The following is a 20000-nucleotide window of genomic DNA, read 5'->3' as shown; positions in this document are numbered from 1 at the left end:
CGGTCCTGTTTTCCAGTTGGTATTTTTCAGTCCGGTATTGTTCCTGTTTATTTTTGTCCTGTTTGATATGGGTTTCCAGTTTCGTTCCCGTCTATTCTTGTCCTGTTTATTATCCTCTTCAGTTTTCGTTCCCATCTGTTTATTTTCGATATCCTGTTTCGTTATCTATGCTGTCTGTCTGTCCCGTCCTGTCCGGTATCGACTCCATCTGTCCGATATCGACTCGGGCAATCGGTATCGATCTCGACGGCCTCTGGCTTCCTGTCTTTCCACGCCAGACCGCTTTCTAACGTACATAAAAGGCTTGGGTGAGAACGTCACGCGTTTGGGTCCTGTTCTGGTTTTTGACAATTTGCCCCTTGCTCTGTATACGAACATTTTTCCAATCTGGGTTTCTTGTTCTTTCCCTAGAACCACAGCTGAAGGGCATAGTGACCAGGTTATTCTGCAGGCAAGGCTTCTATCTCCAGATGGGCCAGGATGGAAGTCTGGACGGGACCAAAGACGACAGCACCAACTCATGTAGGTAGAAACGACGCGGCAATCGAACCCGAAATACCGTAACTTCAACTCGAACCGCAACCTATACCCAAAGAACTTCTCGCAGCATTCATTTTGCTATATCGGATGCTAAGATTTTGCAATCCACCTATTCATTTGGGAACATATGGATTAGAATAACTATCTTCTCACTTCCAGCCTGTGTCAATCTCAAAAAATTAAATTATGACTTTGAGTTCTTTGAGTTCTGATATGAATGACTAATCCAGAGAAAATGGATTCAATGAACCAGGCCGATTTAGATAGTACACACAATTTATTAACACAGAGATTTAATGATAGGAAAAAAAGGGGAGGGTAAGGTGCCGGAGATTACCAGACAACAAATCATTAGGAATGAAAAAGCATATAGAAATTGCTCTGGAGTATAAGTCACACCATAAAAAAAATGCATCTTTAAGAAGGAAAAATAATGTATAAGTCGCGCAAGTGGGTCCTGTCTCCGTTCTGGTCCTGACAAACTAGGCTTGATTTAGTTTGCATTTTTCCACGCAGTTTCAAATGTATCACCGAAAATAAGTTCATTTTCTTTCATTCTTACTGAAAACGTTTTTTTCATGTCTTGACAAGGTACCTGTAAGCTGGGTTTCGGGTACTACCCCAAAAGTGTGCATCTCTAAACCAGATGGTATCACGTTTCTGTTTCAAATATTGGTACTGTCACGAAGCGGGTCGGGAAGCAGGAAGTTGGAACTCATTTGCGTAGACGATCTGTCACTTTAATTAAAAAACGGACCAAAAACAAAACAAAGCAGGCTCAAATCAGGGCAAAACTACAGACTAGGCATTTAACGGGATTAAACAGAACTGTTACACCGGAGTGCAACAAAGTCCAACAAGCAAAACAAGAATAAACAGGTATCAACAAGTTTCCAACAAGGGTAAACAATAATCTGGCAAAGGGCAGTTCCAGTTTAAGTATCCGTAGGAATAATCAGGAAAATGCAGGTCAGCCGGTGTCAAGGGGCGGGGCCGGCTGGGCACCATGACAACCGTGCAGGACATGACAGGTACTGCCCAAAGGGGCGTTTCTTTCTTTTTCTGTCTTTGTTCTGCCTAAATAAATGCAGTTTGATGGGGGAAGGGCCCCCCGGAGTTAGGAGCGCGCCCAAGGAGACGGACGTAAGTTCCTCCTCTCCTGGCCCCTCCCTCTCTCCAACTGCAGTAGTAACAAATCGAATGCCTGGTGTATCTTTTCTAGCGTTAGCAACTAGACCCCACAGTAATTGATTCAAAAAAGTACTCCCTCTGGTTTGTTTTTTTCTTAACTCAAGCATCCAGAGACCCCCAGGTTCGGGTAGGGTTACTTGAACTGGATTACTTTCAATGACTTTTGGATGACTCCAATACCAAATATGCTAATAAAAAACCAAAAGAAACTAAATAGGAAAAAAATGACTCAATGATGTTGGCAAGCTGTTTGGATTGATTCTCATTTTGTTTCTGTGGCATTCGATGTTCGTTTTGCCGGAGATCAAAGAGATCAAAGCCAGGAGAGAAAGCTTACCACGTGTTGTGAGTCATCATTTGATTCATATTCAGTGTCTTTTGTCTTCGTCCGGCATTCAAAAATGGCCGGAGCATTCGGAAGGAGCCTTGATTAACGAGGACTCAGCCGGCATAATCAAATCTTGATTGGAGAGAAGACGCACCGCAAAATAGTCCCTGGAGAATTTCATCCTCGCTTCTTATTGTGATTACATGCACGCATATTTTTGTAACTGAAAGTAAAAGTAAAAGCATGAGGGATAATGGCTAGTGAACGTGGAAGAAACGGAGTTCCCTTTGTAGCTAATGTCAAGGAGCAGGAACGGAGACGGGACCCAATTGCGTTTGTTTTACTCAGCTTTATTTAGAATAAGGAAGGGATCCAATGGCACTTCCGTGTCGAGCGAAGGTAGTTGTTGAAAGCGAAAAGAACAGGTCGATGGCCGGGGCGGAGGAGCAAAACAGAAACGGGTCCAGAAAAGAGGTCGGCAAAGGGAATCAGACAGAACGCAGGGCAGGATAGAGTCGGGTAAACGGTTCCAGAAAAGGGGTCGGCAACGGGAATCAGACAGAACACGGGTCAGGATCGAGTCCGATAAATGGGTCCAGAAAAGAGGTCGGCATCGGGAAGCAGACAGAACAGGAAGAAGGATCGAGTCGGATAAATGGGTCCAGAAATAAGGTCGGCAACGGGAATCAGACAGAACACTGGTCAGGATCGAGTCCGATAAATGGGTCCAGAAAAGAGGTCGGCATCGGGAAGCAGACAGAACAGGAAGAAGGATCGAGTCGGATAAATGGGTCCAGAAATAAGGTCGGCAACGGGAATCAGACAGAACGCAGGGCAGGATAGAGTCGGATAAACTGGTCCAGAAGAGAGGTCGGCAACGGGAATTAGACAGAACACAGGGCAGGGTAAAGTCGGGTAAACGGTTCCAGAAAAGGGTCGGCAACAGGAATCAGACAGAACGCAGGGCAGGATAGAGTCGGATAAACTGGTCCAGAAGAGAGGTCGGCAACAGGAATCAGACAGAACACCGGGCAGGATAGAGTCGGTTAAACGGTTCCAGAAAAGGGGTCGGCAACGGGAATCAGACAGAACACAGGGCAGGATAGAGTCGTATAAACGGTTCTAGAAAAGGAGTCGGCAACAAGAATCAGACAGAACACAGGGCAGGATAGAGTCAGTCAGCGAGTCACAAAAGCTTGCCTAGCGGGTAGCATAGGTTCGCAGACGATCTGACGAGTGTTTTCAGGAAGACGGAAGTTTAAAACCAAGACATAAATGGGTCCAGAAAAAAGGTCGGCAATGGGAGTCAGACAGAACGCAGGGCAGGATAGCGTCGGATAAACGGTTCCAGAAAAGGGGTCGGCAACGAGAATCAGACAGAATGCAGGGCAGGATAGAGTTGGATAAACGGTTCCAGAAAAGGGGTCGGTAGCGAGATTTAGACAGAACACAGGGCAGGATAGGGTCGGATAAACTGGTCCAGAAGAGAGGTCAGCAACAGGAATTAGACAGAACACAGGGCAGGATAGAGTCGGATAAACGGTTCCAGAAAAGGGGTCGGTAGCGAGAATCAGACAGAACACAGGGCAGGATAGAGTCAGTCAGCAAGTCACAAAAGCTTGCCTATCGGGTAGCATAGGTTCGCAGACGATCTGACGAGTGTTTTCAGGAAGACGGAAGTTTAAAAGCAAGACATAAATGGGTCCAGAAAAAAGGTCGGCAATGGGAGTCAGACAGAACGCAGGGCAGGATAGCGTCGGATAAACGGTTCCAGAAAAGGGGTCGGCAACGAGAATCAGACAGAACACAGGGCAGGATAGAGTCGTATAAACGGTTCTAGAAAAGGAGTCGGCAACAAGAATCAGACAGAACACAGGGCAGGATAGAGTCAGTCAGCGAGTCACAAAAGCTTGCCTAGCGGGTAGCATAGGTTCGCAGACGATCTGACGAGTGTTTTCAGGAAGACGGAAGTTTAAAAGCAAGACATAAATGGGTCCAGAAAAAGGTCGGCAACGGGAGTCAGACAGAACGCAGAGCAGGATAGAGTCGGAGAAAGTGGTCCAGAAGGGAGGTCAGCAAAGGGAATCAGACAGAACAGAGGGAGGGAGGGAGGTATGGATAGATAGATGGATACATAGATAGATAGATAGATAGATAGATGGATAGAGAGACAGAGAGAGAGAGAGAGAGAGAGAGACGGATAGATGGATAGATAGGGAGGGAGGGATGGATGGATAGATAGATAAATAGATAGATAGATACTTTCTTTATTCATCCCTGTAGGGAAATTCACACTTCCAGCAGTATCCTTTTGTTGTTTATTAACAGGATGGCCTCGGGGTGCTGTGTTGTAGTTTAGCAACAGCGGAGTGGATGACGTCACACGCTAGGCCAAAAGTTCGACGTCCCTGCAGCAGATGGAAATCTTTGTGCCCAGGGTTACACCACCTCCTGTTCACGTGATGCTTTACGAACACAAATTGAGTTTAGGTCCCAACTTTGAGCATGCGACTTTTCATCAGGTGCGCCTTGTAGTCCGGAATTTACGGGAACTGCACAGCTAATGCCTTCTTTTTGTTATTCCAGCGTAATGCTTCAAAGTTCTGCTGGCACTCACAGCCATTTTGTCTTATCTTCTTCCACAGCTTTGTTTAACTTAATTCCGGTGGGGCTTCGAGTTGTGGCCATCCAATCAGTAAAGACCGGTCTCTACATCGCCATGAACGGAGAAGGTCACCTTTACTCCTCGGTAAGCACCGGACAATAAACGCATCATTAGGAAGGAAAAATAGCATATATAAGTCACTCTGGAGTATAAGTCGCATTGGTAACAAAACACTGTAAGCGTAAGTGACAAGATCTCTGAGAAGAAATGGTGGAGCTGAATGCAAATGTGTGAAATTTTGACTGTTCAGATCTATTTTGGGGGTTCCTAAGAGCAGGGTGTCACGAGGGAGACCGGACCAGAACAGGAGGCAGGAAGGGAGAACTCAATTGCGTTGACGATCAAAACTTTTATTTACCAAAATAAAAGTCGTCCAAAACTCAGGGACAAGACAGAACAAACAGGCTTTAACAAAAAAAACACAAACACAGGTTTCTTCCGACTCAAACAAAACAGGACAGAGCAAAACAGAACGGGAAATGCAGATAGAAAATGCAATGAGCCAGCACCCGCAAAACCCCAACCCCCCCTTAAGAAGCAAACGCGCAAATTAGGCGATCTGCTTCAGCTGTTGCCCAGGGGGCGGGGCCAGACGGTTGCCACGGTGACTATGCTGGACATGACACAGGGGTGTCAAACTCATTTGAACTCGGGGGCCACGCGATAGAACAAACATTCTGTCGGGGGCCGGACTAGTAGATTCGAGAGAAAGAAAAAGATAAAAAAATAAAAGAAAGAGGGAGAGGAAAGGAGAGTGGGCGGGACAAAGAAAGAAAAAGAGAGAGAGAGGGAGAGAGCGTGAGAAACAAAAGATAAAAATTCGTGAGAGAGGGGGGAAAGAAAGGGAGAGGAAGAAAGAAATCCAAAGAGAAATAGAAAGACAGAAGGAGAGAAAAGAGAAAGGAAAGCGCAAAGGGTAGGTAGAGAGAAAGAGAAAAGAGAGAAAAGGAAAAAGTTAGAGCAAAAGAAGTTGAAAAGACACAGAGAGAGACACGATGCATTTGAGTGACATCGTACAGACACCGCTTCCGCACGTGTCTACGACACGTATTTGCTTCTTTGCAAGATTTGGGACTGTTAAGGGGGTAATAAGTTGGACTGAACCATCTGACTGTTTTGTCCACGTTCCCATTGTAGCGCCTTATAATCCGGTGCGCCTTATCTATGGAAGATATAGGACCAAAAACTATTTTTTGGGGGTGCGCCCTATAACCCGGTGCGCCCTATAGTGCGGAAAATACGGTAATTTACCATAACAGTATCAGACGTTTTTTTTTGCGTGTTGACTAAATGGAGGAAAAGTAAAATGTTATGCCTTGCTGTTGTTCAAAGATGTTAAAGATGTGTCACCAAAATGCTTTACCTCAGACAAAATAATAAAACGGCTGTTTATTCATGCTGGGAGTGAATGGAGTTGTGGAAAGCGTGTTTGTCATGGGAACCTGTCGTGGGTTCGAATCCAGCTCCAGACTTCCTCTGCGGAGTTTGTATGTTCTCCCTGTGCTTGCGTGGGTTTCCTCCGGGCACTCCGGTTTCCTCCCACATTCCAAAAACATGCATTTCAGGTGAATTGGCCGGTCCAAATTGTCCCTAGGTGTGAATGAGCGAGCGAGCTGTCTGTCCCCGTGTGCCCTGCGATTGGCTGGCAACCAGTTCAGGGTGTCCCCTGCCCACTGCCCGATGATTGCTGGGATGGGCTCCAGCACCCCCGTGACCCTACTGAGGATAAGCGGTGTTGCTGATGAGATGAGATGACCTATCTGACTGTTTTGTTGACATTCCCTTTAGCGCGGCACCATCTAATGGTTGCATAACGTAACTACATCCTCTACTGTAGCCAAGTCAAGTCAAGTCACATTTATTTATGACGCCCTTAATCACAAAAATGTCACAAAGGACTGCACAGGATTACCATTACAAAATTGCACAATTACCTGATCTTAAACCAGCATGCACTTATAGCGCCTTATAATGCGGTGCGCCTTATGTATGGAAAAAGTTGAAAAATATATCATTCATTGAAGGTGCGCCTTATAATGGAGTGCGCCTTATGTATGGAAAAAGTTTAAAAATATATCATTCATTGAAGGTGCGCCTTACAATGCGGTGCACCTTATGTATGGAAAAAGTTTAAAAATATATCATTCATTGAAGGTGCGCCTTATAACGCGGTGCGCCTTATGTATGGAAAAAGTTGAAAAATATATCATTCATTGAAGGTGCGCCTTATAACGCGGTGCGCCTTATGTATGGAAAAAGTTTAAAAATATATCATTCATTGAAGGTGCGCCTTATAATGCGGTGCGCCTTATGTATGGAAAAAGTAGAAAAATATATCATTCGTTGAAAGTGCGCCTTATAACGCGGTGCGCCTTATGTATGGAAAAAGTTGAAAAATATATCATTCATTGAAGGTGCGCCTTACAACGCGGTGCGCCTTATGTATGGGAAAAGTTGACAAATATATAATTCATTGAAGGTGCGCCTTATAATGCGGTGCGCCTTATGTATGGAAAAAGTAGAAAAATATATCATTCGTTGAAAGTGCGCCTTATAATGCGCTGCGCCTTATGTATGGAAAAAGTTGAAAAATATATCATTCATTGAAAGTGCGCCTTATAACGCGGTGCGCCTTATGTATGGAAAAAGTTTGAAAAATATATCATTCATTGAAGGTGCGCCTTTTAACGCGGTGCGCCTTATGTATGGAAAAAGTTTGAAAAATATATCATTCATCGAAGGTGCGCCTTATAATGCGGTGCGCCTTATGTATGGAAAAAGTTGAAAAATATATCATTCGTTGAAGGTGCGCCTTATAATGTGGTGCGCCTTATGTATGGAAAAAGTTGAAAAATATATCATTCATTGAAAGTGCGCCTTATAACGCGGTGCGCCTTATGTATGGAAAAAGTTTGAAAAATATATCATTCATTGAAGGTGCGCCTTTTAACGCGGTGCGCCTTATGTATGGAAAAAGTTTGAAAAATATATCATTCATCGAAGGTGCGCCTTATAATGCGGTGCGCCTTATGTATGGAAAAAGTTGAAAAATATATCATTCGTTGAAGGTGCGCCTTATAATGTGGTGCGCCTTATGTATGGAAAAAGTTTGAAAAATATATCATTCATTGAAGGTGCGCCTTATAACGCGGTGCGCCTTATGTATGGAAAAAGTTTGAAAAATATATCATTCATCGAAGGTGCGCCTTATAATGCGGTGCGCCTTATGTATGGAAAAAGTTGAAAAATATATCATTCGTTGAAGGTGCGCCTTATAATGTGGTGCGCCTTATGTATGGAAAAAGTTGAAAAATATATCATTCATTGAAGGTGCGCCTTATAACGCGGTGCGCCTTATGTATGGAAAAAGTTTAAAAATATATCATTCATTGAAGGTGCGCCTTATAACGGGGTGCGCCTTATGTATGGAAAAAGTTGAAAAATATATCATTCGTTGAAGGTGCGCCTTATAACGCGGTGCGCCTTATGTATGGAAAAAGTTGAAAAATATATCATTCATTGAAGGTGCGCCTTATAATGCGGTGCGCCTTATGTATGGAAAAAGTTTAAAAAATATATCATTCATTGAAGGTGCGCCTTATAATGCGGTGCGCCTTATGTATGGAAAAGGTTGAAAAATATATCATTCATTGAAGGTGCGCCTTATATTGCGGTGTGCCTTATGTATGGAAAATGTTTGAAAATATATCATTCATTGAAGGTGCGCCTTATAACGCGGTGCGCCTTATGTATGGAAAAAGTTGAAAAATATATCATTCATTGAAGGTGCGCCTTATAATGCGGTGCGCCTTATGTATGGAAAAAGTTTAAAAAATATATCATTCATTGAAGGTGCGCCTTATAATGCGGTGCGCCTTATGTATGGAAAAGGTTGAAAAATATATCATTCATTGAAGGTGCGCCTTATATTGCGGTGTGCCTTATGTATGGAAAATGTTTGAAAATATATCATTCATTGAAGGTGCGCCTTATAATGGGGTGCGCCTTATGTATGGAAAAAGTTTAAAAAATATATCATTCATTGAAGTTGCGCCTTATAATGCGGTGCGCCTTATGTATGGAAAAAGTTGAAAAACATATCATTCATTGAAGGTGCGCCTTATAACGCGGTGCGCCTTATAGTGCGGAAAATACGGTACACGCTCGAATTCAGACAGTCCTGTTTGAAAAATTTGCAGTTTTCTAGGTTGACTGACGCGTGGGCGGAGAAATAAATAAATATGTGACTGCGTACCCGCTGCTCAGTTTGTGGGTGTGTTTTTTTTCAGTTATTATCACAGCACTAATTACTCAGGGGGATTTCCAGTAAACAAATTGTTCCACGTTAAAAAAAATAAAAAGGAACCGGCGAGACGAAAGGAATGATTGGGGACGGTTTAGCCGTAAATGTCGACAAAATATTCTTTTTACTACAACTGCAGACTCCGAGATAGTTGAAGATCACAGGTTTCGAACAGGCGGCCCGCGGGCCGGATCAGGCCCGCTGAGGGATTGAATCCGGCCCGCGAGATAACACTCAGAGAAGCGCACGAGAAAAACAAGCTGCAGGTTGAAATAGGTCAACTTGATGTTGCCAAAGAAAGGTGCCTCGAATAAAGACACTGTACTTGTATTTCTTTTTCTTTCTCTCTCTTTTTCTTTTCCACCCCTTTTCTCCCACTCTCTCTCTCTTTCACTCTCTATGTCTCTCTTTTTCTCTTCCTTTGTTGCTCTTTGTCTCTTTCTCTCTCTCTGTCTTTTTAACTTCTTTTGCTCTAACTTCCTTTTTTCCTTTTCTCTTTCTCTCTTCCTACCCATCACCCTTTCTTTTCTCTTTTTTCTCCTTCTGTCTTTCTATTTCTCTTTGGATTTCTTTCTTCCTCTCCCTTTCTTTTCCCCCTCTCTCACAACTTTTTATCTCATTTGTTTCTCACTCTCTCTCTTTCCATTTCTTTTCCACCCCTTTTCTCCCACTCTGTCTCTTTCTCTCTCCGTGTATTTTAACCTCTTTTGGTCTAATTTCCTTTTTTCTCTTTTCTCTTTCTCTCTTCATACCCTTCGTGCTTTCTTTTCTCTTGCTCTCTTCATACCCTTCGTGCTTTCTTTTCTCTTTCTCTCTTCATACCCTTCTGTCTTTCTATTTCTCTTTGGATTTCTTTCTTCCCCTCTCTCTCTCTCTTTATCTCTCTCTCTCTCTCTCTCTCTCCCTTCCTCTCTCTCACCCCTTTTCTCCCACTCTGTCTCTTTCTCTCTCTCTGTGTATTTTAACCTCTTTTGCTCTAACTTCCTTTTTTCTCTTTTCTCTTTCTCTCTTCATACCCTTCGTGCTTTCTTTTCTCTTTCTCTCTTCATACCCTTCTGTCTTTCTATTTCTCTTTGGATTTCTTTCTTCCCCCCTCTCTCTCTCTCTCTCTCTCTCTCTCACCCCTTTTCTCCCATTCTGTTTCTTTCTCTCTCTCTGTGTATTTTAACCTCTTTTGCTCTAACTTCCTTTTTTCTCTTTTCTCTTTCTCTCTTCATACCCTTCGTGCTTTCTTTTCTCTTTCTCTCTTCATACCCTTCTGTCTTTCTATTTCTCTTTGGATTTCTTTCTTCCCCTCTCTCTCTCTCTCTCTCACCCCTTTTCTCCCACTCTGTTTCTTTCTCTCTCTCTGTGTATTTTAACCTCTTTTGCTCTAACTTCCTTTTTTCTCTTTTCTCTTTCTCTCTTCATACCCTTCATGCTTTATTTTATCTTTCTCTCTTCATACCCTTTGTGCTTTCCTTTCTCTTTCTCTCTTCCTACCCTTTGTGCTTTTTCTCTTTTCTCTCCTTCTGTCTTTCTATTTCTCTTTGGATTTCTTTCTTCCCCTCTCTCTCTCTTTATCTCTCTCTCTCTCTCTCTCTCTCCCTTCCTCTCTCTCACCCCTTTTCTCCCACTCTGTCTCTTTCTCTCTCTCTGTGTATTTTAACCTCTTTTGCTCTAACTTCCTTTTTTCTCTTTTCTCTTTCTCTCTTTCTACCCTTCGTGCTTTCTTTTCTCTTTCTCTCTTCATACCCTTCTGTCTTTCTATTTCTCTTTGGATTTCTTTCTTCCTCTCTCTCTCTCTCTCTCTCTCTCTCTCTCTCACCCCTTTTCTCCCACTCTGTTTCTTTCTCTCTCTCTGTCTTTTTAACTTCTTTTGCTCTAACTTCCTTTTTTCCTTTTCTCTTTCTCTCTTCCTACCCTTCCCCCTTTCTTTTCTCTTTTCTCTCCTTCTGTCTTTCTATTTCTCTTTGGATTTCTTTCTTCCGCTCCCTTTCTTTCCCCCTCTCTCACGACTTCTCTTTTTATCTCTTTTGTTTCTCACGCTCTCTCCCTCTCTTTTTTCTTTCTTTGTCCTGCCCTCTCTCCTTTCCCCTCCCTCTTTCTCTTATTTCTTTATCTCTCTTTTTCTTTCTCTTTAATCCACTAGTCCGGCCCCCGGAAGAATGCTTGTTCTATCGTGTGGCCCCCGAGTTCAAATGAGTTGGACACCCCTGTCCTAGAAGCATAATTTTTGCTGGGGACGCATAGTCTCAAATCAACGTGCGTCCCCGGGACACCAAATTGTCATTATTACCCGATTCTTTTTTTTTTTACAATGATTTACCGCACTCCAAACTTTTCGTCAGGCAGATCCGCCATTGTTGTTTTGGTCTCGCGGTTCGAGTTTTCGTCCGCACGCCCATCTCGGCAAAGAGATCTCGTTGCTTCGAGATGACGTCATTGTTGCGATGCTTGTCGTCCACTTAAGGTGAAAACCAACAAAAAATTGGTCATTTCTTCAGTGTCGGTAATAAGTCGAAACATAATGCAGAAAGTGGTAACAACGGCAATCATTCCTGCACGAAAAAACGGTGGAGAAATTCTTCAGAAGACCGAGAAGGCAAGGAAAACACGTGTGTTGAAGCCAACGATTCGACGTAAGATAATAAACAAAAGAATACTCCTGCCAAAATGGACTCAATGATATTCCTGGTGATGAGGAGGATGATAATGCAGGCTACATGTTCTGTGATGCGTGTACCCAGCGTGACAAAAAAACTGGATTGCATCATTTTGCAATACGAACTTCACAAATTAGCTATGGAAATTCTGTTGCTGCAGGAAGAGAAAGGCAAGTATGAATGGACATCAAAAAGAAGAATTGGCCCTGCTTTCACTGCTAAAGATAGTTAATGGCAGTATTTTCAGTATTTTGTATACTATACAATATTGTGAACTGAAAAATCTGAAGCGATAACTGCTTTGTATTACCAATTAACTGTGATGATTAAAACTGAATGAAAATATAGATTTAGATTCCATATTTGTCCCTGATTTACAATTTCAACTGCGATAACAGTAAATGTTGGGGACCCATAGATCTCTGTTGGGACCCATTACTTTTCACAGCTAAAATGAAGAAATGTTTGTGTTTTTTTGTTTTGTTTGTTTCAATTGTGTGTTTTCTCGACTTAGTCTTAAATTTGATTTTAGAAAGCTTTCAAAATAGTCTTGAAATGAACTTGCCTTAAGCTTTAGGAACCCTGAGTAATTTGGGACGCCACCTTATATGAAGCCAACAATGCATAGCTAACAGGGTTAGGTAGGGTTACTCGAACTGGATTACTTTCAATGACTTTTGGATTACTCCGATACCAAATATGCTAATAAAAGACAAAAGAAACTCAATATGAATCAAATGATGACTCACAACATGTGGTAAGCTTCTCTGCTGGCTTTGATCTCTATAAGGGGAATTAGCATTTTAGCACAATATGCAACGTCCGGCAAAACTGGATTAATTTCAATGACTTTTGGATGACTCCGATACCAAATATGCTAATAAAAGACAAAAGAAACTAAATATGAATCAAATGATGACTCACAACATGTGGTAAGCTTCTCTGCTGGCTTTGATCTCTATAAGGGGAATTAGCATTTTAGCACAATATGCAACGTCCGGCAAAACTGGATTAATTTCAATGACTTTTGGATGACTCCGATACCAAATATGCTAATAAAAGACAAAAGAAACTAAATATGAATCAAATGATGACTCACAACATGTGGTAAGCTTCTCTGCTGGCTTTGATCTCTATAAGGGGAATTAGCATTTTAGCACAATATGCAACGTCCGGCAAAACTGGATTAATTTCAATGACTTTTGGATGACTCCGATACCAAATATGCTAATAAAAGACAAAAGAAACTCAATATGAATCAAATGATGACTCACAACATGTGGTAAGCTTCTCTGCTGGCTTTGATCTCTATAAGGGGAATTAGCATTTTAGCACAATATGCAACGTCCGGCAAAACTGGATTAATTTCAATGACTTTTGGATGACTCCGATACCAAATATGCTAATAAAAGAGAAAAGAAACTCAATATGAATCAAATGATGACTCACAACATGTGGTAAGCTTCTCTGCTGGCTTTGATCTCTATAAGGGGAATTAGCATTTCAGCACAATATGCAACGTCCGGCAAAACTGGATTAATTTCAATGACTTTTGGATGACTCCAATACCAAATATGCTAATAAAAGACAAAAGAAACTCAATATGAATCAAATGATGACTCACAACATGTGGTAAGCTTCTCTGCTGGCTTTGATCTCTATAAGGGGAATTAGCATTTCAGCACAATATGCAACGTCCGGCAAAACTGGATTAATTTCAATTACTTTTGGATGACTCCAATACCAAATATGCTAATAAAAGACAAAAGAAACTAAATATGAATCAAATGATGACTCACAACATGTGGTAAGCTTCTCTGCTGGCTTTGATCTCTATAAGAGGAATTAGAATTTTAGCACAATATGCAACGTCCGGCAAAACTGGATTAATTTCAATGACTTTTGGATGACTCCGATACCAAATATGCTAATAAAAGACAAAAGAAACTAAATATGAATCAAATGATGACTCACAACATGTGGTAAGCTTCTCTGCTGGCTTTGATCTCTATAAGGGGAATTAGCATTTTAGCACAATATGCAACGTCCGGCAAAACTGGATTAATTTCAATGACTTTTGGATGACTCCGATACCAAATATGCTAATAAAAGACAAAAGAAACTAAATATGAATCAAATGATGACTCACAACATGTGGTAAGCTTCTCTGCTGGCTTTGATCTCTATAAGGGGAATTAGCATTTTAGCACAATATGCAACGTCCGGCAAAACTGGATTAATTTCAATGACTTTTGGATGACTCCGATACCAAATATGCTAATAAAAGACAAAAGAAACTCAATATGAATCAAATGATGACTCACAACATGTGGTAAGCTTCTCTGCTGGCTTTGATCTCTATAAGGGGAATTAGCATTTTAGCACAATATGCAACGTCCGGCAAAACTGGATTAATTTCAATGACTTTTGGATGACTCCGATACCAAATATGCTAATAAAAGACAAAAGAAACTCAATATGAATCAAATGATGACTCACAACATGTGGTAAGCTTCTCTGCTGGCTTTGATCTCTATAAGGGGAATTAGCATTTTAGCACAATATGCAACGTCCGGCAAAACTGGATTAATTTCAATGACTTTTGGATGACTCCGATACCAAATATGCTAATAAAAGACAAAAGAAACTCAATATGAATCAAATGATGACTCACAACATGTGGTAAGCTTCTCTGCTGGCTTTGATCTCTATAAGGGGAATTAGCATTTTAGCACAATATGCAACGTCCGGCAAAACTGGATTAATTTCAATGACTTTTGGATGACTCCGATACCAAATATGCTAATAAAAGAGAAAAGAAACTCAATATGAATCAAATGATGACTCACAACATGTGGTAAGCTTCTCTGCTGGCTTTGATCTCTATAAGGGGAATTAGCATTTCAGCACAATATGCAACGTCCGGCAAAACTGGATTAATTTCAATGACTTTTGGATGACTCCAATACCAAATATGCTAATAAAAGACAAAAGAAACTCAATATGAATCAAATGATGACTCACAACATGTGGTAAGCTTCTCTGCTGGCTTTGATCTCTATAAGGGGAATTAGCATTTCAGCACAATATGCAACGTCCGGCAAAACTGGATTAATTTCAATTACTTTTGGATGACTCCAATACCAAATATGCTAATAAAAGACAAAAGAAACTAAATATGAATCAAATGATGACTCACAACATGTGGTAAGCTTCTCTGCTGGCTTTGATCTCTATAAGAGGAATTAGAATTTTAGCACAATATGCAACGTCCGGCAAAACTGGATTAATTTCAATGACTTTTCGATGACTCCGATACCAAATATGCTAATAAAAGACAAAAGAAACTAAATATGAATCAAATGATGACTCACAACATGTGGTAAGCTTCTCTGCTGGCTTTGATCTCTATAAGGGGAATTAGCATTTTAGCACAATATGCAACGTCCGGCAAAACTGGATTAATTTCAATGACTTTTGGATGACTCCGATACCAAATATGCTAATAAAAGACAAAAGAAACTCAATATGAATCAAATGATGACTCACAACATGTGGTAAGCTTCTCTGCTGGCTTTGATCTCTATAAGGGGAATTAGCATTTTAGCACAATATGCAACGTCCGGCAAAACTGGATTAATTTCAATGACTTTTGGATGACTCCGATACCAAATATGCTAATAAAAGAGAAAAGAAACTCAATATGAATCAAATGATGACTCACAACATGTGGTAAGCTTCTCTGCTGGCTTTGATCTCTATAAGGGGAATTAGCATTTCAGCACAATATGCAACGTCCGGCAAAACTGGATTAATTTCAATGACTTTTGGATGACTCCAATACCAAATATGCTAATAAAAGACAAAAGAAACTCAATATGAATCAAATGATGACTCACAACATGTGGTAAGCTTCTCTGCTGGCTTTGATCTCTATAAGGGGAATTAGCATTTTAGCACAATATGCAACGTCCGGCAAAACTGGATTAATTTCAATGACTTTTGGATGACTCCGATACCAAATATGCTAATAAAAGACAAAAGAAACTAAATATGAATCAAATGATGACTCACAACATGTGGTAAGCTTCTCTGCTGGCTTTGATCTCTATAAGAGGAATTAGAATTTTAGCACAATATGCAACGTCCGGCAAAACTGGATTAATTTCAATGACTTTTGGATGACTCCGATACCAAATATGCTAATAAAAGACAAAAGAAACTAAATATGAATCAAATGATGACTCACAACATGTGGTAAGCTTCTCTGCTGGCTTTGATCTCTATAAGGGGAATTAGCATTTTAGCACAATATGCAACGTCCGGCAAAACTGGATTAATTTCAATGACTTTTGGATGACTCCGATACCAAATATGCTAATAAAAGACAAAAGAAACTAAATATGAATCAAATGATGACTCACAACATGTGGTAAGCTTCTCTGCTGGCTTTGATCTCTATAAGGGGAATTAGCATTTTAGCACAATATGCAACGTCCGGCAAAACTGGATTAATTTCAATGACTTTTGGATGACTCCGATACCAAATATGCTAATAAAAGACAAAAGAAACTCAATATGAATCAAATGATGACTCACAACATGTGGTAAGCTTCTCTGCTGGCTTTGATCTCTATAAGGGGAATTAGCATTTTAGCACAATATGCAACGTCCGGCAAAACTGGATTAATTTCAATGACTTTTGGATGACTCCGATACCAAATATGCTAATAAAAGAGAAAAGAAACTCAATATGAATCAAATGATGACTCACAACATGTGGTAAGCTTCTCTGCTGGCTTTGATCTCTATAAGGGGAATTAGCATTTCAGCACAATATGCAACGTCCGGCAAAACTGGATTAATTTCAATGACTTTTGGATGACTCCAATACCAAATATGCTAATAAAAGACAAAAGAAACTCAATATGAATCAAATGATGACTCACAACATGTGGTAAGCTTCTCTGCTGGCTTTGATCTCTATAAGGGGAATTAGCATTTCAGCACAATATGCAACGTCCGGCAAAACTGGATTAATTTCAATGACTTTTGGATGACTCCGATACCAAATATGCTAATAAAAGAGAAAAGAAACTCAATATGAATCAAATGATGACTCACAACATGTGGTAAGCTTCTCTGCTGGCTTTGATCTCTATAAGGGGAATTAGCATTTCAGCACAATATGCAACGTCCGGCAAAACTGGATTAATTTCAATGACTTTTGGATGACTCCAATACCAAATATGCTAATAAAAGACAAAAGAAACTCAATATGAATCAAATGATGACTCACAACATGTGGTAAGCTTCTCTGCTGGCTTTGATCTCTATAAGGGGAATTAGCATTTCAGCACAATATGCAACGTCCGGCAAAACTGGATTAATTTCAATTACTTTTGGATGACTCCAATACCAAATATGCTAATAAAAGACAAAAGAAACTAAATATGAATCAAATGATGACTCACAACATGTGGTAAGCTTCTCTGCTGGCTTTGATCTCTATAAGAGGAATTAGAATTTTAGCACAATATGCAACGTCCGGCAAAACTGGATTAATTTCAATGACTTTTGGATGACTCCGATACCAAATATGCTAATAAAAGACAAAAGAAACTCAATATGAATCAAATGATGACTCACAACATGTGGTAAGCTTCTCTGCTGGCTTTGATCTCTATAAGGGGAATTAGCATTTTAGCACAATATGCAACGTCCGGCAAAACTGGATTAATTTCAATGACTTTTGGATGACTCCGATACCAAATATGCTAATAAAAGACAAAAGAAACTCAATATGAATCAAATGATGACTCACAACATGTGGTAAGCTTCTCTGCTGGCTTTGATCTCTATAAGGGGAATTAGCATTTTAGCACAATATGCAACGTCCGGCAAAACTGGATTAATTTCAATGACTTTTGGATGACTCCAATACCAAATATGCTAATAAAAGACAAAAGAAACTCAATATGAATCAAATGATGACTCACAACATGTGGTAAGCTTCTCTGCTGGCTTTGATCTCTATAAGGGGAATTAGCATTTTAGCACAATATGCAACGTCCGGCAAAACTGGATTAATTTCAATGACTTTTGGATGACTCCGATACCAAATATGCTAATAAAAGAGAAAAGAAACTCAATATGAATCAAATGATGACTCACAACATGTGGTAAGCTTCTCTGCTGGCTTTGATCTCTATAAGGGGAATTAGCATTTCAGCACAATATGCAACGTCCGGCAAAACTGGATTAATTTCAATGACTTTTGGATGACTCCAATACCAAATATGCTAATAAAAGACAAAAGAAACTCAATATGAATCAAATGATGACTCACAACATGTGGTAAGCTTCTCTGCTGGCTTTGATCTCTATAAGGGGAATTAGCATTTCAGCACAATATGCAACGTCCGGCAAAACTGGATTAATTTCAATTACTTTTGGATGACTCCAATACCAAATATGCTCATAAAAGACAAAATAAACTCAATATGAATAAAATGATGACTCACAACATGTGGTAAGCTTCTCTGCTGGTTTTGATGTCTATAAGGGGAAATAACATTTTAGCACAATATGCAACGTCCGGCAAAACTGGATTAATTTCAATGACTCTTGGATGACTCCAATACCAAATATGCTAATAAAAGACAAAAGAAACTCAATATGAATCAAATGATGACTCACAACATGTGGTAAGCTTCTCTGCTGGCTTTGATCCCTATAAGGGGAATTAGCATTTTAGCACAATATGCAACGTCCGGCAAAACTGGATTAATTTCAATTACTTTTGGATGACTCTAATACCAAATATGCTAATAAAAGACAAAAGAAACTAAATATGAATCAAATTGTGACTCACAACATGTGGTAAGCTTCTCTGCTGGCTTTGATCCCTATAATGGGAATTAGCATTTTAGCACAATATGCAACGTCCGGCAAAACTGGATTAATTTCAATTACTTTTGGATGACTCCAATACCAAATATGCTCATAAAAGACAAAATAAACTCAATATGAATAAAATGATGACTCACAACATGTGGTAAGCTTCTCTGCTGGTTTTGATGTCTATAAGGGGAAATAACATTTTAGCACAATATGCAACGTCCGGCAAAACTGGATTAATTTCAATGACTCTTGGATGACTCCAATACCAAATATGCTAATAAAAGACAAAAGAAACTCAATATGAATCAAATGATGACTCACAACATGTGGTAAGCTTCTCTGCTGGCTTTGATCCCTATAAGGGGAATTAGCATTTTAGCACAATATGCAACGTCCGGCAAAACTGGATTAATTTCAATTACTTTTGGATGACTCCAATACCAAATATGCTCATAAAAGACAAAATAAACTCAATATGAATAAAATGATGACTCACAACATGTGGTAAGCTTCTCTGCTGGTTTTGATGTCTATAAGGGGAAATAACATTTTAGCACAATATGCAACGTCCGGCAAAACTGGATTAATTTCAATGACTCTTGGATGACTCCAATACCAAATATGCTAATAAAAGACAAAAGAAACTCAATATGAATCAAATGATGACTCACAACATGCGGTAAGCTTCTCTGCTGGCTTTGATCCCTATAAGGGGAATTAGCATTTTAGCACAATATGCAACGTCCGGCAAAACTGGATTACTTTCAATGACTTTTGGATGACTCCAATACCAAATATGCTAATAAAAGACAAAAGAAACTCAATATGAATACAATTACTAAATTTTGTGCAGGCTTGGGGAGTAACGGAATACATGGAACGGCAAAAATGATGTCGGCAAGCTGTTTGGATTTATTTTCATTTTGTTTCTGTCGCATTTTATGTTCGTTTTGCCGGAGATCAAAGACATCAAAGCCAGATACGTCACTGGTCTGAAATTGAAGCCCTTCCGCCCTCTAATGCATCTCACAGGAATTGCATAACTTGTGACCTTTCTGCCAGTCAACGCCTACCCGGGTTGACACGGCCTCGCACGTCAGCTCCAAGCTTTCTAGAAGCTTGTTTTTCCAATGTCACTCATCCTTGCTGTAATATCCGACACTTCGGTTCAGGCTATTTTTCGGAATTGTTTTAGATAGATAGATAGATAGATAGATAGATAGATAGATGTCTAGATAGATAGATAGATGTCTAGATAGATAGATGTCTAGATAGATAAATAGATAGATAGATAGATAGATAGATAGATAGATAGATAGATAGATAGATAGATAGATAGATAGATAGATAGATAGATAGATAGATAGATAGATAGATAGATAGATAGATAGATAGATAGATAGATAGATAGATAGATAGATAGAT

The 20000-nt window shown here is 40.0% G+C and overlaps 1 protein-coding gene across 2 annotated transcripts in view; it reads left to right on the top strand.

Annotated features, from left to right (window-relative positions):
* Positions 1–20000, top strand: part of LOC148368468 (fibroblast growth factor 14-like) — a 108553-nt gene that overhangs the window by 62816 nt on the left and 25737 nt on the right. For both annotated transcript variants that reach the window (XM_088330483.1, XM_088330484.1), the window contains exons 2-3: positions 412–522; positions 4705–4808. In XM_088330483.1, coding sequence (XP_088186609.1) covers positions 412–522; positions 4705–4808 — 215 coding nt within the window. The remainder of the gene's footprint in view (positions 1–411; positions 523–4704; positions 4809–20000) is intronic.

This window comes from Urocampus carinirostris, chromosome 3 (assembly GCF_059441175.1).
Source record: "Urocampus carinirostris isolate Australia breed hairy pipefish chromosome 3, RoL_Ucar_1.0, whole genome shotgun sequence".
In the NCBI taxonomy this organism is placed as follows: domain Eukaryota; kingdom Metazoa; phylum Chordata; class Actinopteri; order Syngnathiformes; family Syngnathidae; genus Urocampus; species Urocampus carinirostris.
This window is presented reverse-complemented; position numbering and strand designations above follow the sequence as displayed.